This window comes from Geotrypetes seraphini, chromosome 18 (assembly GCF_902459505.1).
Source record: "Geotrypetes seraphini chromosome 18, aGeoSer1.1, whole genome shotgun sequence".
Lineage (NCBI taxonomy): Eukaryota > Metazoa > Chordata > Amphibia > Gymnophiona > Dermophiidae > Geotrypetes > Geotrypetes seraphini.
Window position 1 is genome coordinate 39,218,506 of NC_047101.1, and position 17,647 is coordinate 39,236,152.

General features: G+C 39.4%; 1 protein-coding gene across 2 annotated transcripts in view; it reads left to right on the forward strand.

Moving 5' to 3' along the window:
• LOC117351714 (protocadherin alpha-C2-like) overlaps positions 1-17,647 on the forward strand; it is a 101,975-nt gene that overhangs the window by 6,528 nt on the left and 77,800 nt on the right. The window contains exon 1 of one of the 2 annotated variants that reach the window (XM_033927451.1): positions 10,955-13,277. The exons of the other annotated variant lie outside the window; for it this stretch is intronic. Within the exon in view, the coding sequence (XP_033783342.1) occupies positions 10,956-13,277 (2,322 nt within the window). The 5' untranslated portion in view covers position 10,955. Of the gene's footprint in view, positions 1-10,954; positions 13,278-17,647 lie in introns of those variants that run through there. 2 annotated transcript variants of the gene reach the window in all.

A 17,647-nucleotide genomic window follows, 5' to 3' on the forward strand; every position in this document is an offset into this window, starting at 1 on the left:
TCAGAGAGTTCAGTTAAAATATGTGCTTTATAAGAAAATATAATAATGTGGCCTACCCAGTGAGGTGTTTCTAGTGGTGGTGGTGGCAGCGTGTCAATGTGTTGAGAGGAAGAGGTGGTCTGGGAAATTCTGCTGAGCAAACTTCGGGCCCATTTCCACCCCCCAGTTAGTCCACTCCACTCAACTGGTTCACACACTGAGTGGGTCTTTGGGTGTTGTGTTGGGATCTCTTCCAGTGGTTTATCAGTATCTCCTTCTGGTCCAAGGAAGGAAACTTTGTTATCCTTAGCATCGACCTACAGAATATGTTTGTAACAGCGCTGCTTGTGTGGCATTACGCTATGTAGTGATCGAAAGAAAAAAAACAGACCTTTGCACATTTTTGCACTATATGGTGGGTGTATGAGGAGATTCACATTTCCTGTACAGCTAAGTCCATGTGAAGTTACCTTGTGCTGTATTTGACATCTAGCAAGGTCTCTGTTTGAAAGGAAAGATCTAAACTTAAAAATGAAGTGGCCAGAAGTTATGGTAAAAGCAGATAGTGTAGCTGGTTTTAAGAAAGATTTGGACAAATTCCTGGAGGAAAAGTCCATAATCTGTTATTAAGACATGGGGGAAGTGTCTGCTTGCCCTGGATCGGTAGCATGGAATGTTGCTACTCTTTGGGTTTTGACCAGGTATTAGTATCCTGGATTGGCTACCTAGAGAATGGGCTACTGGGCATGATGGACCATTGGTCTGACCCAGTTAGGCTATTCTTATGTTATGTTCTCATCTGTAGGGGCCTTTGTTTTCACTTCTTATTTTAATGTATTTTTTTTCTGGGAACTTATCAGTGTTTTTTATAATGGGAACAAAAATGGAAGAGAATTAATGTGTATGGGATGAGGGGGTAACTAATTTCTTCAGCTAAATAATTCAATCCACTTCAAACAGACATAGGAGAACTCATGCACCATTCACACACCCTCCAACCAAAAACGTCAAAAGAAAAAAACTGATCGACAACCTCCTAGCCATTTGAGCTGCAACACTCGACCCCCAACCCTACAACCAATTGACATCGACCACATACTGCAAAACCTTCAAAAAGAAATAAAAACCCTTCTATTCAAAAAACACATAAAACCGAACTAACACAATCAGAACTGTCCCAAGCATCACCTGCAACTACTCCATATGTACTTCTGATGTCATGACAATTCAGACATAATTTATGTTATGTTATGTTTGGAATATAAGAAAATTTTCACTGCCTGTTTCTATTCTGACCATTTATTCCGTTTCATGGTCATTACAAAAAATATTTTTTTACATGGGGGGGGGGGGGGTGTCAAAAAATGATGGGCCCCGGGTGCCACATACCCTAGGTACGCCACTGCTTAGGAGATCTACTTATGTGTCTGTATGCTGTGGTTTCTGCTATGTATGTATTTCTCCTTCAAACATCGGCACCTAGGTGAACCAAATCTGGTGTGAAGATAGGTTGGGGGGGGAGGGGAAGGATGGCTAATTATTACAATATTTCATTTTTTAACATCTGGAGAGTTAATTATTGCAAATCATTTGTGTAGTCAGCGCTGGGGTTGATCACATTAGTTCTTTAAATAACTCCAAGTCACTTGCCAGCATAATTTTAGACATATAAATCAATATATGGCAAAAATTATCCTTCAGAGAAGGGGGAGATTTGGGACATTCTGGGGATAGCAATATAAAGGGGCTCATTTTCAAAGTACTTAGATACATGGAGTACCACAGTTGGTACTTTGTGTTTCTAAGTGCTTTGAAAATGAGCCTTGTAACCACCTAATCTAAACTCTTAAGTGGTCTAATCTAATCTAATCTAAAACTTAAGTTTGTATACCGAATCATCTCCTAAAAGGAGCTTGATTCGGTTAACAAGTAAGTAGCTGACAAAATTAGTGTTAATTGACTTGAATATAAAGATATAATTTATTAATCAAAAGAATTTCTGCCATCTGATAAATAAAGTTCACTATCGACAATATGGAGAAGTTATTTATATATCCTAAGACCATTGTCTAAATATTGTTGGAATAAAAGTGCTTTCATAGACTTCCGAAAGGTCTGAAGAGAAGTAAGAGATCTAATAAAAGATGGAATTTCATTCCAGATCTCTGTGAATCTATATATATATAAGATCGGCAGATCTTACCAGTTGATCTTATTCCCTTAAAAGATGGAAAAGAAGGTTTATATTTTTGAGTGTCTCTTGAGTATCTCTTGAGTCAAGAGTCAAGCAGTAATGTACAGGTATTGAATGTCTGAGATGTGCAAGCGACATGCACAGATAGGTCAATGTTTTCACCAGTAATGCATGGATATTGAGCAGCACTATTTAAATGGCCATTGAAGATTTGAAACTGTTTCTTAGGCATTTGAAATTCAACAGGGTGAGGGAAAACCAAAGTAACCTCCTAGAGATTTTTTGCAGTTTTTTTCAGCAGCCACTTGGAATTTGAATGCAACATTTTTACAACTTTATTTATTGCTACTGCCTACATATATGTGCTGATTGGAATGAGAATATCTTTAAACGTGGTGAAGTTACAGGCTTTCGATTTTCATACATCCAAAAATGTTTGCATTATAAAACTCAACAGTTAACCACCTTAGTTTTCTATGTCTATCTATATTTGTGGCTAGTGACCAATTGAGCCCCAAAAACTAACAAAGTAAGCCTCAATATCCCGAAGGATTGTACTCAATAAGAGAACTAAGCTCTAAGCGAGTTTTGTTTATTATCACTGGTCCACTACTGGAAAAATGCCAGAGAGAAGAACTCCCAACTTTAGGAGGGAGATAAAATTCTCTGACCAAAAAAATGGTGACAAAAATAACTATACAATTTAATTGCTCTAATGGGTCATCAGCACAAAGACTATATATCAAAAAGCAGTTACATGGTTGCAGAGCAGTCATGTAGTTTTTGAAGTTTTACTGCTTCCAAATGTCCATCGATAATTATCATCACAATTCTTTTCCTTCAAACGATGATTGTAATTCACATCGGCAAATTTTCACCTCAGATTGTTAATGGGGCATTATAAAACTACCATTATTTGAAATGTCCTCCCCCTCCCATCAGGTACCAGCTTACTGTTAATGATATCACAGTGATGTAGACATTTGGCTGAGGAACAATGTTGAAGGCCTATCCCAAGCTCCGCCCATAGCCGAATAATTGCAGAACTCAAGGAAGGTCTGCAGATAATCTGGGACAGCCTGCCACAGGGACCAATTGACAAGGCTGTTAAGAACTTCCCAAAGTGAAGGCCTATGTTAAAGCTGGGAGTGGATGCTTTGAGTTCTTACAGTGACTGCAAAATTCAGACACATTGTTAATTGTATCATTTGAATGATGTTATTTTACTGTGTTTTAGCGCAAACATTTTTAATGTGCAAAAATCACTAGGTAGTAACACTAAAATGCAGGTAACATCAACACAGCTTGAGATAATTAAATGTTGTATTATAGTAAGATATAAGTATGATGACTAAATAAATACATAAAATATTTAGGTAAATTCGAAGCAGTTGCTGAGTAAAAGGCAAAATACTCTATGGGATTACTTTTTTTTTTTTTTTTTTGCCTTACCCTGTACATGGATCCCACTGCTGAATAGAGGTCTGATCAGATGAAATGACTTTGGAGCTGAGAGGAATATCTGGTCATTCCTAAAGGAGCTATATCCAAATGATCAGCAAGTTTTCTATAGCTCTCATCACCCACGTTATACTAACTGAGTTAGGATTGGAGCAGATGAAAGGATACATAAATTTCCTAATGGTAAACATTTCTTTTAAAGTACAGATGCACCACCGATTTTCCAGCAGCCCTGGTTCCAAATCTATGTTGGATTAACAGTTTTGTCACACCAACAGTGGTCACCTTTAAAGCACGCTCTAATTCTGGCACCTCTCTGCCTCCCCCGTACCTCTTTAAATGTTCACTGGTGGCGAATAGCATCTGCAACTTGTTGCTTGTGCTGGCCTTGACTGTTCTTCTAATGTCACATCCTGATCACAGGACCAGGAAATCTCTTCAGAGGGAGAGCCGAGGCTGATGCGAGCAACAGGTTGCAGAAATGGCTTGCCACTGGACTAAAGGAGGTGCTGAACCATTCATTGCTGGAAAATCAGTGGTGTACCTTAACAAGTAAGAGCTCATATACAAAGTAAAACATGGAGGAGTTCTTCTTGAGCTGTTGTAAAAGGCTTATGAAAGAAGGTGAGACTATTTCTTCATTAAGGAAAAAAGATATGACAACCTTAGGTAAAAGGTGGGATGTGTCTAAAGCAGTGGTTCCCAACCCTGTCCTGGAGGAACACCAGGCCAATTGGGTTTTCAGGCTAGCCCTAATGAATATGCATGAAGCAAATTTGCATGCCTATCACTTCCATCATATGCAAATCTCTCTCATGCATATTAATTAGGGCTAGCCTGAAAACCCGATTGGCCTGGTGTTCCTCCAGGACAGGGTTGGGAATCACTGGTCTAAAGGACAACTTTATGATGATGAAACTGTATATGAGTCATACACATCAGTAATGCTTGAAATTCATTAAGTCTTATCAGTGAAATGATTGCAATTAGGAAGAACACTTTTTAAAGTAGAACTTTAAGAGACACCAGTTTTAAGAACTCAGAAGGAAGTTTTGATAGTGAAATAAAGACTACGTAGACATAAGTTCCAATGTACAGGGGGTAGAGTGTGATATATCAAGAGTACACTGAGATGTATTCTAATAGAGGAGGTTAAAAGACCAAGAAGATCTAAGTGGTATAGGTATTGGAAGGCATGTAATAGAGTCATGGTCATTTATGGAGGAACTAGAGTAAAAATCTTTCACTTGAAAGTATATATTCACCTGGTAGAAGGCTTTCAAGCAAGTTCTAAGTTGCCCTGCTTGGGCTGTGGAACACTCAGATTATAAACTAGAAAGTGCTCAGCTTCCAGCTGTAAGAAACAATAAACTTGAGGTTTGGATGAAGAAATTGGCCCTCCTGGTGAGTGAGTAGTGTTGGGACCTGGAATAGCTTATGAAAATGTAGAACAGTGAAGTTATGAAGGAGAAGGAATCAATTCTATTTAGGCCAGTAGGGAGCTCCAAATATCATTATGCATGACTTTACTGGAACACACTCTCAGACTGAGAAGAAATGGAAGATAAACATTAAAAAAGACCAAATTCATTGGGTTGTCAGTATATCTTCTGTGAGACATAGCTGAGAAGACATAGTCAAGAGGATTCTTTATGTCCTTTTCACTAGTAAAGAGCCTGATTTGAGGTGTTCTCTAATCTCTAAAGAGGAACATCAGAAATCCATATTAAGGGACTTTATGGGCTCCTTTTACTAAGGTACGCTAGCGGTTTTTAGCCCGCGCTACAATGCTGCACGCGCTAAATGCTAATGCCTCCATAAAGCTTGCGTTAGTATTTTTTATTTAGCGCATGGTTTGCGTGTGCTAATCTTTAGCGCATGCTAAAAACGCTAGCGTACTTTAGTAAAAGGAGCCCAATGTAAAGGATGGAACATTCTGCTGAGTATGTCAGTGAATCGATTCTGTGGTCGGGGTATTAAGTGGTCTGTTTCTTGATACTGTTGGCTATTTCAAAGTTAATAACCACACAAGATGAATGTGAAAAAACAAAAAAAAAAACCTACTAGCTATATTGAAATGCTGTCCAAATATCAATACTAATAAAAAAATTGGAAGCAGTGGAGTTTGACTGTGAAGTTTTTCAAATACTGTCTAAGCTTTGAAACATTTGAACTTCTGCTCCTATTGCCGGTGATCAAGTGGACTCTTAGGGCTCCTTTTACGAAGGCGCGGTAGCGGTTTAACGTGCGTAATACCGTGCGCTAAACTGCCGGCCGCACTAACCGCTACCACCTCCTCTTGAGCAGGCGGTAGTTTTTCAGCTAGCACGGGGGTTAGCGCGCGATTAAAAGTCGCGCACGCTAAAGCCGCTAATGCGGCTTCGTAAAAGGAGCCCTTAAAGACATATTTTCTACTTTTTTGATTAGTCTTGATATTTGGACAACATTTGAATATAGTTAGTAACAATGGAAGCATATATGGAGTTTTTCTGACCAAGGATGTGTTTCCTGCTTCAATAGTCTTTTGAATACAGGCTAGTCCCTGGGAAAGAAAAATACCCCAAATGACACTGAGGTACTTTCTCCGTTACATTGGTATATATCCTTATTATAGAACTTGGTCTTTACTGGCTTTATATACTATTGAATGTTTTTATGTATTTGTTTTTTGGCTATTTCAAAGTCCCAGATCTTGGCTGCTTATCAACAGGTCCTTGCTTTTCATCTAAAATATTGCTCTAGATCAGGGGTAGGGAACCGTATTCCAGTCAGGTTTTCAGGATTTCCCCAATGAATATGCATTGAAAGCAGTGCATGCAAATAGATCTCATGCATATTCATCGGGGAAATCCTGAAAACCTGACTCGAGGACCGGAGTTCCCTACCCCTGCTCTAGATTGATCTTTTGAATCAGTACAGAAGAATTATGAAGATGGTAAGGAAATAGTTATAGGGCATTGAAGTTTGCCCTGAACTTCAAGTCATTAATGTGGAGAAAATTCCTTATCTTGTTCACATTTCTTGCAAATGTTGATGGTCAAGATGAGCTCCCTACACTCAGATCAAGGTATCTATTTGCAAGAATAATTAATGGTACCCCAGTGTAAGGGAACTTCCACTATTCCTGGTTGAAAAATCTCCTTAACGTAATGGTAGTCATAGGAACAACGGCTAAAGCAGAAATTCTCATTCCATTTATTCTATGGAGAAACTCCGTTAGATAAAATAATTTTTGTCATACAATACAATACAATATGCAGCACATTGGTTCAGTGTGGTTGATAACATATTAAAAAGACTAATAGACTACTAGGAATTACACAGCAATTATGTCATAGCAATACATTTTCAGAAAGGAAAAGTCTTTAATTTACTCCTGAACCTCATATATTGGTTTTCAGTTGGTGTGTGCTTCCCATGTGCTAAAACATACATTTTATATTTTATCATGGGGGGGGGGGGGATTTGGGAGCATAGAGTTGACATGTCCTGTGCATGCTGTCTAATTAGAACAGGAGTCCTTAATATCTACTAAATAGGTGACATTGAGGGCTTATATGTCACCATGTGCTAATTTCACAATTTGCATGTGGCCATTAATTGGAAAATGTCAATATTAGCCATATTAGAACAAACCAAAGAAAAGAAGAACACTTGTCTCAACATAAACCAAGCTCCTTTAGAAGTTATCTGATTGTCCCCTGAGGAAGGCTTCTCACACTGCCGAAACTTAAATCCAAGTTGGGACTTCTTCTGTAAGATCTGATTCCAAATCAAGCAATTTTATTGGGACTTTATGCCAAAGTGCTATTTGGACTCTATGAGAATAAATGTAACTGTTGGTTGATACATACATCTCGCTTGCCTTTTCTGTTTGCTAGCTATATTACAATGTCCAGCCATGGCACACTAAAGGTAATGGCAGTGGCTCGAGGCACCTGGAAGTGCACGGATATCGCTGTGATGACATCACGTGCATGCATGACATCATCATGTCGATGTCCACATGTGTGTGAAGGATCTCCAGGCAGGCCCTGAGATGCCAGTGGGGGGTGCCAGAAGGAAAGAGGGCCATAGAGAAGGATAGGTGCTGCCACCCACTGGACGAGGCATGTCCTGTAGGCAGTCAGCTGGTGCTGGTGCTTCTCCTTCTACCCAGTGCACTGCGGCACACCTGAAATTTAATGAGGCACACAGTTTGAGATACACTGCCATATTAGAACCACACTAAAAAGTGGCCTCAGCACATGGAAACATCACTAAACAAAGCATAGACCACTTTTAGTACAGCTTAGTAAAAGGATCCCCTAATCAGGTGCCAACTGATATGCAATTTGAAAAATAAATATATATAATTTAAATAAAAGGTGGGCCTTCATTGATAATCAGTGTAATTTAATCAACAGCGGAGTAACTATCATATTACCTACTCTGCAGATCGCAAAGATGGTGGGTTTTTTTTTTAAAACAATATTTGCAACCTTTATATTAACCAGTTAGAACAACTTACATATGAGATTACAATAGTCCAATTGTAAGACCACCAAAACTTGTACAAATGGCTTAAATTGACTGAATAAAAAGTATTTCTGGAATTAATGAAGAATTCCCAATTTAAATATAGCCTTCTTTAATAGTGAATTAGTCTGGGACCAAGATAGCACCTAGAATTTTCAATAAAGATTATTGAGGAAAGCTAATAAAACCTAACCTTAAATGATTCAGGGAAGCTGAAGATCCAGACCACAAAATTGTAGTTTTTTCTTTGTTTAATTTCAATTTAACATTGTTAGATAATCTAATATGGGCATTTGTTGACAGCCTATTCAAAATAGATCCTAAGCAGTATACAAAATTATAGAGAAGTTACAACATACAATATCAATGAAAACTTACAATTATTTTTAGAACACATCCTCTAATAAAAATTTGTTATAAAGAAATGTCTTAATTTTTTTTCTGAATAACTGTGTAAGAAGATTCTGACTTAATTTCTGTAGATAAAGAATTCCACCAGCAAGAGAATTCCAAATAGTTCAGTTCCCAATTGCATTAGATGTGTCTGAACTAAGGTTTCCACTTTCCTTAATCCCTATGAGACTGACAACAACAAGGTGATATTATCATTATATATAAAGAACTGTATTTTCAATGGGAATTGAACCCTCTCAAATATTAAAAAGAATTTGTGACAGTGGAGAATCCTGTAGAACCCCATAGGGCGAAAACCAAGATTTTGACTTTCTCTTGGAGAAACCTCCCAGGAAAGAGACTTGGGAGTTCTGATCAACAAATCAATGAAGCCGTCTGCACAATGTGTGGTGGTGGCAAAAAGGGCGAACAGAATGCTAGGAATGATTAAAGAAGGGGATCATGAACAGATCGGAGAGGGTTATCATGCCACTATACTGGGCCATGTTGTGCCCTCACCCGGAGTACTGCATCCAACACTGGTCGCCGTACACGAAGAAGGACACAGTACTATTCAAAAGGGTCAAGAGAAGAGCAACTAAAATGATTATGGGGCTGGAGGAGTTGCCGTACAGTGAGAGATTGGAGAAACTGGGGCTCTTCTTCATTGAAAAGAGAAGACTGAGAGGGGACTTGATCGACACATTCAAAATACTGAAGGGAATAGGCTTAGTAGATAAACACCGACTGTTCACCCTCAAAGGCTAAAAACAGTTCTGCTTGAGAACTCTGCACAATTGAATATTACTTTATCACGCAGAATTCTCGAGCAGGACCGTTTTTAGCCTTTGATCCACGTTTTTTGCCTTAGGACATTTTTTGGGACCCCTGAGGAAGACAGGGTTGTCGAAACACAGACTGTGTTGGGTCCATAGTCCCCATTATTTGGGTCCTAGACATTTTATCATGTGGATTAAATGACTGTATTTCCAATAAAGCCTGCATCTTGGACATCTTCTCCACAGTAGTTTTGTTTTTGGTTGTTCTTCAGTTCTGTGGAGCACCAAAGGTCAATTTCTGTTTGTTTGTGAAGGTAGAACTTTGGTCACATCCCTTTGGGAGAGCAGAGATAAAAAAAACAAGGAGCTGAGAAGACTGTTGCATGATGGAAGGACCCCATATTCTCAGTACTTTACACTAATGTTTTAAGCCCTAGGATCTTTTTCATGACATCACCCACTTTTGTGTGCCCCCTTTAATTCTGCTTGCCCAAATACAGGAGGGAGTTCAAGATAATATTTGAATTACCCTTTTTAATAAAATGATGTGACTGACATCTTGGACTGCCTCCAGTTTTTGGAACTCACTTTCTCTTCCCTGCTGTACCAACCCCTGAGGGATTTGACCTCATTTTTGCCTTCTGTCCATGGAAAATGACACATGTTTCTAATTTATATGCACATCAGGTAGATTTGCATGTCTGAGATAGTTCAAATGTTATGTAAACTTCACATCAAAACATTTTCGAAATTCTTGTAAATAGTTAATACATTGTAGATCTATAAATTCAAAGAAATCAACAATCAATTATCATCACTTAAATTTTATTTATAACATTTTATTTAAGGAAATAAAATAAAATATAATATACAAAGATTTTCATTTCAATTAGATTCACAATTATTATATTTTCATACATATTTTTATGATTCCTTGAAAATATTTTCCAAATGACCCATTGCAAAACATCTTATACCCCCCACCCCCTACTGCCCTCCTCTCCTAGTTTTTGGCATTGGAGGAACCAACTCCATCGTTTAATTCTGGTAGAGGTTAGGGAGGTGTGTAAGTTTCCTAGAAGAACATGATTCTTTTTGAAAATATGGGTCCCCTAGATTCAAAATCTTTTCCCCAGAGCATGAAGTATGATTATTAATATTCTATATTGAAGCTTTGGTATACATTTATTGCATCACAATACCTAGTAATATGTGTCATCTTCCATTCAGGGGGAGAGAAGGGAAGTGGGGAAGGGGAGGGAGAAAAGGGGGGAATCTTCCATTCATGGAGGGGGAAGGGAAGTGGGTCACTTACATTTTAAATTGATTACATTTTCTTATCAAGCAATATTATATTTATTAATGAAATTTGGATGTCAAAACATACCCAAATCTAGAATACTGCAAATATAGTTTATTGTACTTACACATCAAAACCACAGGGTGTCGCAGTCTACTGAAAACGATTTTCAATATTAAAAAAATGCTGAACCTTTGGAGTCAGAGCCTGAACTACACATTCGAACTGAGAGCCGACATTTAAGGATCGTGAATTTAAATGAGATCCACAAAGAAACCCAGTTTATTGTTGAATTTTTGAACGGCTTTATTGATTTTCCGTGAGAGAGAAAATGGTTGTTTTACAAAGACGGCAAGTGTATTTAATTCTGCTTCTTTCGGCTTGGGATCTCGTATTCTGTCAAGTACATTATTCCGTTCCTGAGGAATCTCAGCGTGGCACTTTTGTTGGACGGATAGCTCAAGATTTGGGTTTAGAAACCGGAGAGCTGGTGTTGCGAACGTTCCGAATCACCTCCAAAGACGGAAATGACTATTTCAAGGTAAATTTGCAAACCGGAATTTTGCTTGTAAATAGGAGAATAGACAGAGAAGAACTATGCGCACAGAAACCCGCTTGTCAGTTACATCTTGAAGTTTTAATAGATAAACCTGTAACTATATATCGTCTGGAAGTAGAGATCGAAGACATAAATGATAATAGTCCAGTCTTCCCGACAAATGAATTCAACCTGTTTATTTTAGAATCAAGGCTTCCAGAATCACGTTTTACACTAGGGGGCGCTTTTGACGCCGATGTTGGCATAAACTCAGTTCAAACGTACGAGCTCAGCCCAAATGAGTATTTTATTTTAGATGTACAGCCAAACAATGACGAAAGTAAATATGCAGAACTTGTATTAATGAAACAGCTAGATAGAGAACACATCCCAGTGCATTATTTAACACTTACAGCTTTTGATGGTGGCAAACCACGGCTAACTGGCACTGTGCAACTTCTTATTACTGTTGAAGATGTCAATGATAACAGCCCAAAATTTGACCAACCAGTTTACAAAATAAGTTTATTTGAAAACGCAGTGGATGGAACTTTAGTCCTGAAGGTCAACGCCACTGATTTGGACGAAGGCACTAACAGTGACATCTTATACTCGTTTAGCAATCTTGTTCCATCACACGTCAGATCTTATTTTAGCATAGACTCAAATAGTGGCGAAATCCGACTGAAAAAAGAGCTGGATTATGAGGACACCACGTCGTATGAAATTCGAGTAGACGCTGTTGATCAAGGCCACTACGCCGTGGCCGGACACTGCAAAATTATAATAGAAGTTTTGGACGTCAATGATAACCCTCCTGAGCTGACAGTAAACTCCCTATCTCTGCTTGTTCCAGAGGATTCACCACTTGGGACAGTGATAGGGCTTTTCAGCATATCTGATAAAGATTCAGATGCTAATGGGAAGGTCAACTGTTACGTGGCTCAAAGTATTCCTTTTAAGATGAAGTCTACTTTTAAGGATTATTATTCACTGGTGTTGGATGGGCCCATAGATCGTGAAAGAAACTCCGAATATGAAATCGTCATCGTAGCCAGGGATGAAGGCTCCCCTTCTCTTTCAACAACAGCAAACATACCAGTAGAAATCACTGATGTAAATGACAATGCTCCAGCCTTTTCGCAGCCCTTTCATTCCTTGTTTGTAAAGGAAAACAACCTCCCTGGTTCTCTTATCTGTACCGTGTCAGCTTTGGATCCAGATTTAAATGAGAATGGCTTTATTACTTATTCACTTGTGCAAAACATGAACCAAGTGATCTATGTCTCAAGTTATATTTCGGTTAATCCGAAAAGTGGCAACATATATGCCTTACAATCTTTTGATCATGAAGAAATTAATCTGATCCAGTTTGAAGTAGAAGCTAAAGATTCTGGGTCTCCTGCCTTGTCCAGTAGTGTAACTTTGAACTTATTTGTACTGGACGAAAATGACAACGCTCCCACAATTCTATCACCCCTTTTGGGGGCTGATGCCCAAATCATACGACTGGCCCCTCAATCTGCAAAAGGAGAGCATTTGGTGTTTAAAATAAGGGCAATGGATGCTGATTCAGGATACAATGCGTGGCTTTCCTATCAAATTAAGGAACCGACCAATGCACCTTTCAAGATAGGACTGAGCAGCGGAGAAATTCGTACCACAAGCCTTTATGAAGAGTTATTTGTTAATGAACAGAAATTAGTGGTTTTGGTGAGCGATCATGGAGAACCATCAATGTCTGCAACAGCGACTCTAACGTTTTCATTGTTGGAAAGTAATCAGTACACAAAATTAAGTGATGCCGGAGAAGAAAATAAAAATTATTTGACTGACATAAATATGTATTTGATTATATCCATAGGTTCAATTTCAAGCATATTTTTAATCGTCATGATCCTATATACTGTTTTAAAATGTCATAGAGAGAGTCGGGATATGGTGGATCCAGGGAAACCTACCCCTGCTTGTTCCAGCACAGTTGGAAGTTGGACTTATTCTCTGCAACGTTGCTATAATTTGCGCTTAAGTGGAGTAAATTCCAAAAATGATTTAATAATCTTCAGTCCAAACGTTCCTCATTCTACAGAGAACGAAGAAAATCAACTCGGAAAGGTGAGCCTTTTGACTTTGTGTAAAAGTGATTGTCTACATTACTTAGGGCTCCTTTTACAAAGGGTACGCTAGCGTTTTTAGCGCATGCACAAGATTAGCGCGCGCTAGCTGAAAAATTACCACCTGCTTAAAAGGAGGCGGTAGCGGCTAGCACACGTGGCAATTTAGCGTGCGCTATTCCGCGCATTAAGGCCCTAACGCACCTTTGTATAAGGAGCCATTAGTTAAGTGAAAACTACTGAATAGAAACTCAAGTTTTCCAAACTAGAACAATAACTAGGTAATTGCCGAAGCTATCAAAGTATGTTAGTTCTGTTTGAACTTAACAACTGGATCTGGAAAGGCCCACTACTCCTTCACTCCCCCTTTCTACCCCCCCTTTATGTCATCCCATGTCCCCCACCTTAAGATATACATTTATATCCCCCCCACAACAACATTTAGGAAATACTGAGTCACAGCTGTTTATTGGGTCAAACAAATAACATGGAATTAGAACACAACCATTGAGCTACCAAACAATATCCTATAAGCAGCTTTTTTAGCCCTGTCATCCCACCACTGCCAGCAGGGGTCTGGGGGTGGTAGGTACTGCCCTGCCCCTTTAAACGGGTCACCAGCCCACCTGGGATCCACTTCGGAACTAGCTGCACTCCAGCTGCTCATCTCCCGATGAGCGCCAGAATTTGGTAGCTCGAACCCCGCCACTGCGAGCCCTGGGCTCCCTTCCTGAGAATCAGCTCCCGAAGGAGGGAGAGAGGGCAAGAAAGCCACTGCCGAGGACCAGAAGAGACCAATCCCTCGGCGGCAGTTACTTTTATAAAGCCCACCCCATGTTTCTGCAGCATCCAATCTCTACCCTTCAGCTGCGGCGGGAAATACTTTCTGCCAAAACCTCCCTCTCCCCCACCTCACTATCCCTTTTCCCCTTTGGGAGCCAATCCTGACAGGCCGACATGTTGGCCATCCAGCCCAGTATTACTAAAGCCAGTCAAGACTAGCTCTTGGGCAATCTTTTACATCTAGGCATGCCTATGTATAAGAAAATGGAAGGGTTTAATAGAGGAAGGCAACAGCACCTCCTGGTCAAAAGGAGTTTTTTAAGTCTTAGCATTTTTATTGAGAAATTTTAAAATGCATAAAATACACACAAGAAATGAGCAAAGTACAGTAAAATATTTGTGTTATTCAAGCAACTAAGTACAATACAGTATAGTGAATCCAAAGAAATTAATGTTTACAATAGTTATTTAAATATGCTTTTAAGATGTTCCATTTTGTCAAAAATTTGATATTAAGGGCCTGTTTTACAAAGCCGCACGGCAACAGCCCCGAAGCCCTTTAAATCTCTATGGGCTTCAGGGCCATTACCGCGCAGCAGCCGCTAGCGTGGCTTTGTAAAACAGGCCCTAAATTTTGATTTCTTAACTAAATATTTCTCATATCTATAGGTGATACAACCCACATTCCACCAAATATTGTAAAGAACTAAATTTAAAATTTTCCATGTCAGATTGTAGTTCCTTCTCTTACCCATCCATTTTTTCTTACTTGTTTCATCCTTGTTAATATTCTCTCTCAGCTACTATCACTATTTTTTTTAAATTAAGATAAGTAAACAGCTTAAGTGTTACATTGAGTGGTATGCCAAATATAAATAAACTTGAAAACCTGGATATTTAGATTGCCTAGACATTGACGAAGAAAAGAGTGGTGCATCAAGGCAAAAGTGACAGGTCAAGAAAGACAAGAACAGTGGTCTCAAACTCGCGGCCCGGGGGCCACATGCGGCCCGCCAGGTACTATTTTGAGGCCCTCAGTATGTTTATCATAATCACAAAAGTAAAATAAAACAGATTCTTGATCATACGTCTCTTTAGCTATAAATGACAATATTATTATTAAGACTTAGCCAAAAGGAAAGATTTATAAACTATAGAGTTTTACCTCATGCAAAATTGTCATTTCTTTAATAAGACACGTGTAAGTATTTTTTTCTGAGGCCCTCCAAGGACCCACCAATACAAGATGTGGCCCTGCGAAGGGTTTGAGTTTGAGACCACTGGACAAGAACATCCTGGCCTCTGTTGAGAATAAATGATGGAAATATTAAGGTTTTTCATAGAGCGATGCTTGTAAAAGCTCATTTGTCTAGGATGGAGTGCATTAGTCTTGTCAAGAGAATCTAATAGTTGTTTAATTATAAGTTTCTTTACAACCTTAGAGATGAGGGAGAGCTTAGAGATTGGGCAATACTTAACTATAGCTGTTAGCAGTGGGGATGGATAATAGCCTGTTTTCATGCATTGCATGGGAGATGCTGCTTGCAGAATGGATATGGTTTTGTACTGGAAATCATTTTTTTTTTGGGGGGGGGGAGGGGGCAGAGGTTGATTTGAACTTATGTAGAATAGATAGCACACTACATTTATTGTGATTAAGGCATGACCATTTACATCAGCTCTGTGGAGAGGGACCTTGGGGTGATAGTGTCCGAAGATCTAAAGGCGAAAAAACAGTGTGACAAGGCAGTGGCGGCTGCCAGAAGGATGCTGGGCTGTATAAAGAGAGGCGTAGTCAGTAGAAGGAAGAAGGTGTTGATGCCCCACTTGGAGTATTGTGTTCAGTTTTGGAGACCGTATCTGGCGAAAGACGTAAGAAGACTTGAGGCGGTCCAGAGGAGGGCGACGAAAATGATAGGAGGCTTGCGCCACAAGACGTATGAGGAGAGACTGGAAGCCCTGAATATGTATACCCTAGAGGAAAGGAGAGACAGGGGAGATATGATTCAGACGTTCAAATACTTAAAGGGTATTAACGTAGAACAAAATCTTTTCCAGAGAAAGGAAAATGGTAAAACCAGAGGACATAATTTGAGGTTGAGGGGTGGTAGATTCAGGGGCAATGTTAGGAAATTCTACTTTACGGAGAGGGTAGTGGATGCCTGGAATGCGCTCCCAAGAGAGGTGGTGGAGAGTAAAACTGTCAAAGAAGCGTGGGATGAACACAGAAGATTTAGAATCAGAAAATAATATTAAATATTGAACTAGGCCAGTTACTGGGCAGACTTGCACGGTCTGTGTCTGTGTATGGCCATTTGGTGGAGGATGGGCAGGGGAGGGCTTCAATGGCTGGGAGGGTGTAGATGGGCTGGAGTAAGTCTTAACAGAGATTTTGGCAGTTGGAACCCAAGCACAGTACCGGGTAAAGCTTTGGATTCTTGCCCAGAAATAGCTTAGAAGAAAAAAAAAAAAAAATTTAAATTGAATCAGGTTGGGCAGACTGGATGGACCATACGGGTCTTTATCTGTCGTCATCTACTATGTTACTATGTTACTATGCTACTATGTGGTTGGTGTAAGTAATTATGCCTTATTTTTAAGGCTGTGTTTCACATGTTTCATTGATATTCTATCTAAAAAATAGATGCTTTCTGAAATATTACAGAACCCAAGAGAGTGTTATTATCCATTTAAACTAATTTTCACAAATTGGTGGGTTTTTATCATTTATGAAAATTAATTTAACTTGATATTCACCCTAATTTGAAAATCATAGCTTCAGGCCCATAATGCTGTCCAGCATTTCATTATTCAAAAGATGGATGGTGGAGAATACGGAGGATCTGGGCTAAGAAAATACATAAGCAAAAAAGGTGTACATACAATATGCATATGATTTGGCAGCCGTAACCAAATGCTACACTGTTGAAGGAAGAAGAAATTCAATGATGGAGGAGGGAGATTGGACCCAACATCAAATCTCCACAGCAAAAAGAAGGTTGGATCTGCTGCTTCAGCAGTCGCTAACAAGGGGAATAGGTTGAAATCACCACTGGAACGTCAAAGGAGGAACACCCAAAGTTGACACTGGGAAGAAAGCTCAAGGCTTTCGCAAGAACTGCTGCTGAAAAGTAAAGCATAGAAAACCTCTCCTGTTGAGAGGAGGGAAGAAGAGAGAAAGGAAAATGGGTGGAACAACAGATGCTGGGGTTGGGGGAAGAAGAGGTGAGACATCCAGTAAGGGGAAGGAGGGGAGAGGAGAAATACTAGGAAGAGGGGAGATGCTAGGGAGAATTGGGAAGGTGAAAATGGATGCTTCAAGAGCAGGAAGAATGGAGTGCAAAATAGGGTAAAAGAAAAGGGGATATATTGGGGGAAAAAATGCAGGGAAAGGAAGCAGGTTGATGCTGAGGAAGGATATATTGATGTCTTCTATCCCGCCAATTTCAGTTCTAGGCGGTTGACAACAAGAAATTAGCCTAGGCATTCCCAGGGAGATTACAAGGTTGATAGCTATAGTATGCATCAGGATCTGGGAATGGTCGATACGGTTTGGTTAGATCGGGGGTGCCCAATAGGTCGATCACG